General features: G+C 36.2%; 1 protein-coding gene across 1 annotated transcript in view; it reads left to right on the forward strand.

Annotated features, from left to right (window-relative positions):
* The window catches only part of LOC103507483 (elongation of very long chain fatty acids protein AAEL008004-like), a 30,322-nt gene extending 19,017 nt beyond the window's left edge, over positions 1–11,305 (forward strand). The window contains exons 6-8 of the mRNA XM_026832978.1: positions 816–933; positions 10,357–10,493; positions 10,964–11,305. Of these exons, the coding sequence (XP_026688779.1) occupies positions 816–933; positions 10,357–10,493; positions 10,964–11,137 (429 nt within the window). The 3' untranslated portion in view covers positions 11,138–11,305. The remainder of the gene's footprint in view (positions 1–815; positions 934–10,356; positions 10,494–10,963) is intronic.
* Positions 11,306–12,476: the final 1,171 nt, after the last annotated feature.

Consider the following 12,476-nt stretch of genomic DNA (forward strand, 5'->3'; position numbering starts at 1 on the left):
CTTCAGACTTGCAGATTAGATTCTGAGAAAAATACGGAGGAATAGGCAGGGTACAGGGTAGATACTGCTTTCTTCTTCTCCCCTTCTTCTTCCTCTTCCTTCTTCTGCATTTCTCCTCTTTCTCCTTATCTTTCTTCTTTCTCCCCCGTCCTTTTTTTCTTCAATGAGAAAATTGGGGCATCAAATTTAGCACAAAGTAATCCAGGCCACCCTGTCTCAAGTATAAGGGTATGATAATATTTCTTCATAATATTTATTCTCTTGTATGAACACGTGTTTAACTTTCATGCATAAAGATGTAAACAAAAATTAAAGTCAACATATAAGGTGATGATTTTCGAAGTAAACATGACGAAATATAGGTACACACCCCCGAAGTCCCTCCATTGCGTATTTCATAAATAATATCCGTTAATAACACGTTCATGTTTACTTCAACACTAAGAAGTGCATCAATAACCCCCATGTTTGTGTAGGACAGGATCTTTCTCATAAACAACATTAGTATCACTATCAGCATTTTTCTTCCAATTTTTATCATTGTATCTTGAGCCTCTGCCAAAAAAAGATTCATGAGTCAGTTGTTTGGTTGACTCAGTCAGTGCATAACACTATTTTCATTGGTGAAGTTTAGCTGTCAAATAAGCGAGAAAATAAAGAGACTAAATAATAATAAAGAGTGTTTCTGTGTGGTGATCGTATCACCGGTGTTTTTGAACTCGAAATTTGTGTGTTTCTAAGACATTCATCTGTGCGAAATATTCATAATTTTCTGAAACAACAAAAGACATTGTTCTTGTGTCTGCGTTTTCAAGTGTGTCACATGGTGTGTCTGTGTCGTGTTCAATGTTCCAGCTAGTATGTTACCTCCTAAGGATCCAAATACGCCGAAAAAGAAGGTTGGCTGGCTCCTGGGAAAGAACGAGTCTCACAGTAAGTACCTATCTATTTACCTACATTTTTCCTACTTATGTACCTTTGCAAGTAGTTCAATGAACTGTAGAACTTATTCCGAAAAAGTCCCTCTATGGGACGCTTAATAGTGCAATGGGATAAAAATAAAAAAAAACTAGGATTTAGTCTTATCTCTGATAGCAATAATAAAATTATTCTACAAGTGATTGCTACATTCTTTTGATCTACATATGATGAATATATACCCGATTGATAAAAATAACCAATCAAAGCCCACCTCGAACAACCGATAATATGGGATTGATTAGGTAGGAAATGTAAGTACCTAGTAGGGAATGATATTTGTAACAAAAGCAGTAATGCTTGACGCAATTTGCTTAACACAATTCAAATTCCCCTTATTTTAGTTGGTTCTGTTCCGACTTTAAACGATCACAAACAGAGGGATGATTGCTTATAGTCGGAACAGAAATCATGTCCTTATAGGTAATAGGGAAATCATGTCCCCCCATCGTTCGTGAAATCCCCTGGACTCTCAGCGAAATGATTTAACGAATAGCGGGAGTGTTGAAACAACAATAGGTTGCCACGGAATGCCTGTGTATGAATAAATAAAACAAGTGTATTAAAATGCGGACATGTTCTCTCCAACTCCTAGATCCAAGAATAGAACACATGGCTAGAGAGGGAACACCACATATTTTCCGTATCTTGGAATGCGATTTCATTGTCATTTCAACAAATACTGAGGGACCTTTTCACATGGAGGTCCGTTTATTTAGGGTCAGAAGAGAGAGAGAGAGAGGGAGAGAGAGAGAAGGAGAGAGAGAAACGCAAATTATGGCACGTCCATTAGTAAAATTAAGAATAAATTAGGTTTATTAAAAAGAAGAAGAAAAAATATAGAGAGAATCAGTACCTACATGGGAGAAATGACACATCCACTAATTCAATGGAAATTAGTATAACATCCAATTATTGGGACATATAGGTAGAAAAATGAGAGACCAAGAGAACCTCAGTATGAGAAAAATGGGACAGGCATTCCGTGGCAACCTATTGTTGTTTCAACACTCCCGCTATGCGTTAAATCATTTCGCTGAGAGTCCAGGGGATTTCACGAACGATGGGGGGACATGATTTCCCTATTATAAGGACATGATTTCTGTTCCGACTATAAGCAATCATCCCTCTGTTTGTGATCGTTTAAAGTCGGAACAGAACCAACTAAAATAAGGGGAATTTGAATTGTGTTGAGCAAATTACGTCAAGCATTACTGCTTTTGTTACAAATATCATTCCCTACTACTTACATTTCCTACCTAATCAATCCCATATTATCGGTTGTTCGAGATGGGCTTTGATTGGTTATTTTTATCAATCGGGTATATATTCATCATATTTATGTAGATCAAAAGAATGTAGCAATCACTTGTAGAATAATTTTATTATTGCTATCATAGATAAGACTAAATCCTAGTTTTTTTTTTTTTTTTTTTTTTTTTTTTTTTTTTTTTTTTTTTTTTTTCTTTTTTTTTTTATTTTCCTGTGATGTCACTATATACTTACCTACCTCGACGTGTAAATGTAAAAATTGATGTATTAAAGTTATTGAATATTTTTGTCATGTGTTTGTGATAGTTATTTTAGGTACCTATCTAATAATTACCATTACGAAATCAAAATAGAGTGAGGAGTTTTCTTGATGGACAGGTAAATTTGGTCCAAAATCTCAAAAATGCATGTTGGAATGGAATCTATTTCTTGAGGAGTTTTCTTGATGGACAGGTAAATTTGGTCCAAAATCTCAAAAATGCATGTTGGAATGGAATCTATTTTGTACCTATTCATTACCTAATAAAAGAAGCATACTTCTTTTATCAAGTACTAGCCGAAATAAGGCATGGCCGTTCATGTCACTCATCCATTTAGTGGTCTTGCTCGGCGTAGCTTAACAAAAACGAACCGGAAAATAGCCTATAACCCGTCGCTTCGCTCCGGATTTCTGCTAGTAAACCCTTAAGGCATGGCCGTTCATGTCACTCATCCATTTAGTGGTCTTGCTCGGCGTAGCTTAACAAAAACGAACCGGAAAGTAGCCTATAACCTTTCACGGGAGTGCAAACAATAAGTTGACAAAGTTTCATAGCAATCGGATGAGCGGTTTGGCCAGGCATAAAGTTCGAACAAACACACACACACACACATTTATTTTTATATAAGTATTAGATTAGGAAAAAGTATAGGTATGACCTACATTCAGCCTACTTAGGTATTGTTAGGTACAGACATAACTATACTTTATATTGCAAATAAGTGCACCTGCAATACCTGCATGCAATGACATTTCCCATTGAAAAATAAAAGAGAATATGAGTAAGTTTTTCCTTATAGTGCAACCAATGTACCTACTGAGTTAAATACGGAGACTATTTAGTTCAAAGACCTTTTTTCCGGTTGTTTAACCATAAAGCAGACTATACATAGTCGTACAATCCAATTTAACTATGTACCTACTTGTTCACAATGTATTTATTTTATTTATTTCTTCTCCTTCTTTTTTTCAAGGGGTTGAAAGTCACAATATAACCTCTAGGGTTCTTAGTGACGGGGGTTTTACCCTCTATTCGGTGACAAGTTTCAAGCTACCCGTCTACTCATACTTCGAGAACAAACAGAAGAATCGATAGTACCTACCTACTGAGTTAAATACGGAAACTATTTGGTTCAAAGACCTTTTTTTCCGGTTGTTTAACCATAAAGCAGACCATACATAGTCGTACAATCCAATTTAACTATGTACTTGTTCACAATGTATTTATTTTATTTATTTCTTCTCCTTCTTTTTTTGAAGGGGTTGAAAGTCACTATATAACCTCTAGGGTTTTTAGTGACGGGGGTTTTACCCTCTATTCGGTGACAAGTTTCAAGCTACCCGTCTACTCATACTTCGATAACAAACAGAAGAATCGATATCGAGTTCTAATAATCGATACTGAACTATCGATTTACAATATCGATAAATCGCATGGCGCGAGAATTCAAAACTGGTACCTAACTGATTAGTTAAATTGATATTTCAACACTATCACCGCTAGCTATAATGCATTGTTGTAATGTATAATCAAGTCCGTCTAGCCTAGTTAACATAAAGATGAAAATGTAGGTATTGTTCCGAGTTGAAACCAAATCAACACCTGAACTAGAACGGTAAGTTATTTGACTTTTGTGACCTAATCTACAAACGTGCAAAGTCCACCTAATTAACAATTTTAACAATGATTCCATTATGAAATGCATTTCGAAGGTCAACGAACCACATATTGTGAGTTCAATGAACCCTGACAATGAGCCGAGCAATGGGCAAACCAAAATTTGCCAAAAATTTAATTTTCTATCTAACGACCGAAACATAAAACTTAATAATGAAATAATGGCGTAATAATTATGCTTTTCGTTTACGGCGATAAATTTTATTTTATTAAAATTATGCATAAAATATAATTCTTGGTTTGCCTTTTGCCATGCTGCGTCGGGCCGCGCGCCGGTGGAAAATAAGACGATATTTTCCATAGGTTGCCAAACTTCCAAACTAAAGCCATTTTAATGAACACACTTTGAGTGTGCATGAGTCTAGTGTTAAAGGCTAGTTCAAGACTACATACCTCTTGAGGATTGTTAGACCAGCGACTCACAATCAGGTAGACCTGACAGGTACGGCTGTAAAGGTCCGCCTGTCAGGTCTACCTGATATCTGATGAGCACACACACTATCAGTTAGACCTAACAGGTGGGCCTGATCAGGTGTACCTGTCAGGTATACTTCATAGTGCGTGGCTGGCCTTAGGTAATAGGCAATACCCATCAGCCAAAAGAGACTATAACTTCAGGTTTAAAGTGTCCCGTACAAACAAAATCTCATGTTGGGATCACATTGTTCCAAGATGAGATTGCACGTCATTATGTAGGTACGTGGACTAGAATAATAATAGCACACATCACGCTGCAATATGGGAAAACAAATGAGTGTGTTTTTAACAAACTGGAAAAAAAACCTCAGATAATTTCGTGGAAAGTAAGCCATCTGCTGACCTTTTAGTAATGAGAGGCCAAGAGGAGAATAGCTAAAACAACAGTTTGAGTAGGTACTTAATATTCAAAATGTATATTGAGAGATCGTTTACTCCTACTGGACATTGCTGATTATACCTATAATTATAATTAGCTATCTTGTACCGCATACCTACTGGACTATTATAGATACACACCTATTGTACCGCATACCTACTGGACTATTATAGATATATGTACCTACACACCTATTAGCTAGGTAAGTGGTAAGGTACATATGTAGGTTTGTAGGTATTGGAGATTAGAGCGTAGACGGCAGTATATTTCGGCGTACTTTTTTCCGACACTTCTGACGAGCATTCATGATATTTCACGGTTGAGAGTCCTTTTATTAGTAAATCTAGCTGACTATTAGCTCTTTTCAACACCTTTATTCAAATAGGAGTTTTTTCCGACACTTCTTGAAAGAAAATATTGAATACACTATCATCAAAGACATTACAAATGAAAAACTAGAAACAGTACTAGAATGCTCCGGAATAGTTATACCTCATTTTAATACAGTAATATGTTGTATATATCGACCACCAAAGGAAGAAAACATAAGACAATATTTCATTGAATTAAACAAAATATTAGAAAAAATAATTATAAAATACAATCACCAAAAATATAATATACTAATTTGTGGTGACTTTAACATTAATGTACTGGATAAAAAGAATAATAATACAATCGAATTTTTAGACATACTCAAGGAATATAATCTACACCCAACAGTTCACGAGGCAACAAGAATCACAACGAAAAGCAAAACTGCAATTGACAATATATTTACTAATCGGACAGAAGAACATTGCAAAATAAATGTCATTTATACAAGCTTATCCGATCACACAGGACAGATTTGCACTTTACAAGTTGACGATACTGATATTGACAACTCACCTGAAATCTGTGAATATAGAAATCTATCCGACAAAAATCTTCAGAAATTGCATTCATCACTTGACAGTGTATAAATCTTGACAGAACACATGAACAAAATATGCCCGAATATCATAAAACCTTGTAAAAATATAAATAAAAAGAAATGGGTTAATAAAAATATAAAAGACAAACTTAGAACTAAAAGAGAACTATACAAGAATATGATACAAGGAAGAACTACGAGAAAAGAATATAATGACTTCAAGAACAAACTAAAGTATGAAATGAAAATAGCAGAAAAAACATATAATACACAATTTATAACTAAAGCTAAAAATAAAATCAAAGCTACATGGATGGTCACAAAAAGAAAAACAGGAAAATCTAAAATTAGAGATAAAGGAACTTTGGAAAAGATTAAGATCAAAGACAAGGAAAACTTAATAATTAATGAAAAATTGGATGAAATCAATATTCAATTAACAAATATATGCCCAAATGTCAACAAAGACAAACAAATTGACATGAATCTTGTGACACACGTAACACAGACATTTATTTTTCGACACACAAATCCAATTGAAATATACAAGATAATAAAATCCCTAAAAAACACTAACTCAGTTGGGCCGGACACTATTCCTACTAAAGTTCTTAAATACTGTGCAAACACATTAGCTGAACCTCTATCTAAAATAATAAACAAAGCTTTTGATCAAGGGAAATTTCCAACAAAACTAAAATATGCAAATATAAAACTAATTTATAAAAACAAAGGATCCAGAGAAGAACTAGGAAACTACCGACCATTAGCACTTATATCCAACATATCAAAAATCTTCGAACGGACAATGCATGACAGAATTTTTAATTTCCTTGACAAATATAAAGTTATAACACCTAATCAAAATGGATTTGTAAAGGCAAAATCTACTATCAATGCCATGTATCAACTATTTAAAGAAGTATTTGACGGATTAAATAAAAAAGAAATAGTATTTGCCCTCCTACTTGACCTAAGCAAAGCATTTGATTCTGTTGACATTAACACCCTAATAACAAAATTATACAATATGGGATTCAGAGGTAAATCTGCTGAACTCATAAAATCCTATCTTACACAAAGAAAACAAAGAATAGTCGATGGTACATACGAAGAAATCATAATTGAAGATAATAAAAAGCAATACAATAAAATTACATCGAATTGGACTGAAATTACTAAAGGAGTACCACAAGGATCTATTCTAGGACCTTTACTTTTCCTGCTCTATATAAATGAACTTCCTAAATTACTTAAATATCTTATAACTCTATATGCAGATGACAGCACAGTAATTATTAAAACCAATGACAGAAATCTTATAAATGAAAGAATAATCTTTTCCCTCGACAAACTTATGGAATGGTTCAATGCAAACAATCTCAAGATGAATATTGACAAAACTAATTTAATACATTTTAAATTCAAGACAACAAATGAGACAACAGAACTGACATATGATAACACTACAATAAAGAATACACCATCTGCTAAATTCTTAGGATTACATGTAGATGAGACCCTTACATGGCACAATCAAGTAGAAAATGTAACAAATAAAATTAACAGCTTTGTATATGCATTGAAAACAATAAAAGACTCCATTCACAAAGAAGCTGCATTAAGCGCATATCACGCTTATGTTCAATCTCACCTTTCCTATGCACTCATTTTCTGGGGAAACTCAGCCAGTGCAACAAGAGCTTTCATTGCTCAAAAGAAATGTATTAGAGCGATATTCGGACTAGGATACACAGATTCGTGCAAAGAAACATTCATTGAAGAAAAACTACTAACACTCCCATGTCTTTATATATTACAATGTCTCATGTTTGTAAAAAAACACTACACAACCATTTTTGAAAACTTTGAAATCATCCACAATTATGAAACGAGAGCTAAAGAAAACAATTTACTGTGCCAACAAAAAACTAACTACACAAAAATACAAAAAAACTTTGAATCACAATGTTTAAAACTATACAACAAGTTACCTCGCAATGTTTGTACAATGACTGTAAATAAATATAAAGAGGCGATACAAAATTTCTTAGCCAAAAAGGCATACTACACAACAGGCGTAATAATTATGCTTTTCGTTTACGGCGATAAATTTTATTTTATTAAAATTATGCATAAAATATAATTCTTGGTTCACCTTCTGCCATGCTGCGTCGGGCCGCGCGCCGGTGGAAAATAAGACGATATTCCATAGGTTGCCAAACTTCCAAACTAAAGCCATTTTAATGAACACACTTTGAGTGTGCATGAGTCTAGTGTTAAAGGCTAGTTCAATATTACATACCTCTTGAGGATTGTTAGACCAGCCACTCACAATCAGGTAGACCTGACAGGTACGGCTGTAAAGGTCCGCCTGTCAGGTCTACCTGATACCTGATGGGCACACACACTATCAGTTAGACCTAACAGGTGGGCCTGATCAGGTGTACCTGTCAGGTATACTTCATAGTGCGTGGCTGGCCTTAGGTAATAGGCAATACCCATCAGCCAAAAGAGTCTATAACTTCAGGTTTAAAAGTGTCCCGTACAGACAAAATCTTATATTGGGATCACATTGTTCCAAGATGAGATTGCACGTCATTATGTAGGTACGTGGACTAGAATAATAATAGCACACATCACGCTGCACTATGGGAAAACGGATGAGTGTGTTTTTAACAAACTGGAGTACAAGCTAGAGACTTGAAATTTGGTATGTAGTTCACAAATGTGACAAGGATGCAACACAAAACGTTTGGTTGAGATAGGTGCTGCGTTTGGCGGTATATTGACCGCTTTTTGGCGGTTTTTGATCGTTTTTTGGCGGTTTTCAGCTATACCGACTAAACGATTAGAGATATTGTAAGTTTGGCTATAAGAACAAGAACACCCAAAAATAAGCGTCATTCAATAGGATGAGGAAAGTCGTGTGATGTTCACACCAGATTTTTCTAGTTTGTACCATATATGCCGAAAAAAAAGTTGGCAACCCTATTGTTGCCCCTTCATTTTTTTTAAAATCATTGAGCTAAAAAACCAACAGTTTGAGTAGGTACTTAATATTCAAAATGTATATTGAGAGATCGTTTACTCCTACTGGACATTGCTGATTATACCTATAATTAGCTATCTTGTACCGCATACCTACTGGACTATTATAGATATACCTACACACCTATTAGCTAGGTAAGTGGTAAGGTACATAAATATGTAGGTTTGTAGGTATTGGAGATTAGAGCGTAGACGGCAGTATATTTCGGCGTACTTTTTTACGACACTTCTGACGAGCATTCATGATATTTCACGGTTGAGAGTCCTTTTATTAGTAAATCTAGCTGCATGACTATTAGCTCTTTTCAACACCTTTATTCAAATAGGAGTTTTACTTGACAGTCCTACCTCAAGCAGTTTTTACTTAGTGCAAATTCTGTTACCTCTGATGTGTTCTTCTTTTCAAATCTGCTAATGCAATGGATGCATACTGCATACAAATCAATTAATTAACTCCTACGAGTATGTGAATAAAGATCTGTCATTATTATGGGGATAAAGATAAGTAGATTTGTAATGTCGAATGCAGTATGCACTATGCACCGGTTCCCAGCGCAGCGTTTTGCTAAAGTTCAGTAATAAATTTGTAAAATGAGTAGGTAGGTATTATAGTATTAGGTAATTAACTGAGTAAAACTTTGCACATTACACTTCGAAAAGTCAACAGTACAAAGTGACAGGCTAACTTCATGGCTTGGAGGGTAGCGTGCCTGCATTATAATCGCTAGGTCGTGGTTCTATTCCCACCCGGGACAAACTTTATTCTAAACACACAAGGTTCGTTCTCGGAACGACTGGCTTCTCCTTCCCTGTGCAAAGAAAGGAGAAATGAGTTAGAGAAACTGAAGATTTATTTTCCAGCTTATTATGTTTTCAATCAGGCCGCGGGCGCGATTTCATTACGTTAATTTTAAGTCTGACGACGTTGTTCGACGCGAGCCTATTTATCTTGGAGGGAGCTCGTTCTTGTCTACCTTGTAAGCGCTAGGTCGCAGGTTCGTTTATCGCCCGGGGCGGATTTTATCCTGAAAAGATAAAGTTCGTTCTCGGAATAACTGCCTTTCTCCTGTCTTCCTTCTTTCGCTCGTTCTTGTCTACCTTGTAAGCGCTAGGTCGCAGGTTCGTTTATCGCCCGGGGCGGATTTTATCCTGAAAAGATAAAGTTCGTTCCCGGAATAACTGCCTTTCTCCTGTCTTCCTTCTTTTTTAGCCATTACAGTTTCCTCTGTCAAACCTCTACAAAAAATTCTGTTTGACTGAAGTTTGTTTCAGTCTGACTTGACAGCTTTTTTTTACATAAAAATGGAGTGTTAACTTAACTACCTACCATTTCTTTTCTTTCACAGGAGGCCAAGTAGCGTTCTTCGGAACCGTGAACAGTTTTGTGCATGGTGTAATGTACGGGTATTACCTGGTTTCGGCTTTCGATCCTCAGAACAAATGGAACTTGTGGTGGAAGAAGTACATCACTCAGCTACAACTGGTAAGGGTATTACCTGGTTTCGGCTTTCGATCCTCAGAACAAATGGAACTTGTGGTGGAAGAAGTACATCACTCAGCTACAACTGGTAAGTACCTACTTTGATAACGAATTGCTCTTTTTAGTTCTGTCTCGTAGGATTAGAGACATATCTAAAGGTGTGTCCAGACATAGTCGACCAGCCGTCGACGGCCGGTCGAACATGTGTGGACACACCTCAAAAGTAGGTACCTACCTATCTAATTTATTTTAGAGTAGCTACATAGAGTCTTTTTTACAATCTAAATAAGGTGCTATCTCTTTTAGTTTACGCCAACACAAAAGAAAAAATTAATTTCCTTCCTCCTCCTCCTTCTTCTTCTTCTTCTCTTCCTCCTCCTTCTTCTTCTTCTCTTCCTTCTTCTTCTTCTCCCTCTCCTTCTTCCTCTTCTTATTCTCCTCCTTCTTCTTCTATCTCATGTTTCTGTCTCCAGTTCCAGTTCATCATTTGCGGAATTCACTGTACCATCCAACTGTGTTCCTCCAATTGCAAGTACCCGCAATTCATGTTGTACTTCGGTCTCTCGCAGGACATCTTCATGTTCTTCCTGTTCTTCGATTTCTACAAGAAGACCTACTGGAGTACACCGAAGGCCAAAGTCCAATAGGGCAGATATCTACGCCATCGCCATCAGAGAAACCCAGAATGCCCTCCTGAGCTGGGTTGTGGGAATTATTGAAGTGCTGAATGAAGGGATAGAGATTTATGAGCTGACAGTACAGTGTCTTTACTAAAGGAATAGTTTGCAAGAAGGGATTTTTTTTTTCTTCTATGATTCAGTCCTAGTATAGAGGCAATATGACAAATTTGAAGAAATCAGGCTGTATCTCGTTGTTGCAGCGTTCAATTTCACTGTTCAATGCTTCAGTGGGTGTGGGTTTGTTGGTGTAAACATTTGACTTTAGATAACCCCACAGAAAGTAGTCTAGGGGGGAAGAATTACATGATTTAATCATCGAGGCAATTTCTCGTCAGCTAAATGGAAAATGACATGATTACGACTACGTCAAAATGCGCAGAAACGCTTGCGCACAAACAAACGAAGCGGGAGTCATAAGAGAATGGGGACTTCTACTAAAAGCTAAAAGTTTGAATAAGGTCTTAAAAGACAGTGACCCCTACTACCTATTCCTACATGACATACCGTAAATGTAAATTGTGACATTTCCCTTTCCCCGAGGCTAAATTGAAAGGTGCTTGAACTCCCCCCTATAAATCTATTAGGCAAGGGACTTATACATAGAAATAAATAATAGATTTTACCAATTTGAACAGTTAAATAGGTACCTTTACCAGTAGGATTGATGGGCGTAAATGTAAGGTACGAGTATCTAGGTAGGTAAATGTAACTGATACTGAAGACCGTACTGCAAATTGGATTCAATAACATGTTTGTATTGTGGTAAGTATACATACATCTAACCTTTAAAAATAAGTACAAAACAAAATACCTACGACCTACCTACTTCTTAGTTCTTAGCTAGTACCTACATAGGTAGTAAATGTAGTTTTTTTACTTTCCTTATCCTATAGGAAGTGTATTCAGCCGATATCGATCAAGGAGGTAGGTAACGTAGAGGCTTTGAGGGACGTGTGTAGGGCTGAGTGAAGCCGCTACAGAAGGAAAGTACCTAATGTAATCGGGTCAGATTTTCGATGGTGAGTTTTTAGTGCCAAAACACGTTTTGAGGTTCCTAGATCCAAAGTTTCAGCCATTGGTCCGTGTGTCTGTCTGTCTGTCCTTCTGCCTGTCCTTTTGTCTGTCTGTAAGCAAAATATCTCGAGAACGGCAACAGCTAGAGACTTGAAATTTGGTATGCAGCTGTCATTTGTGACAAGGATGCGACACGAAACTTTTGGTTAAGATCGGTGCAACGCTTGACGCTATTTTGACCGCTTTTTGGCGGTTTTCGGTGTTATTTAACAATATCTCAGGAACGGTATAA

This window comes from Diaphorina citri, unplaced genomic scaffold, assembly GCF_000475195.1.
Source record: "Diaphorina citri unplaced genomic scaffold, Diaci psyllid genome assembly version 1.1 scaffold1, whole genome shotgun sequence".
Lineage (NCBI taxonomy): Eukaryota > Metazoa > Arthropoda > Insecta > Hemiptera > Psyllidae > Diaphorina > Diaphorina citri.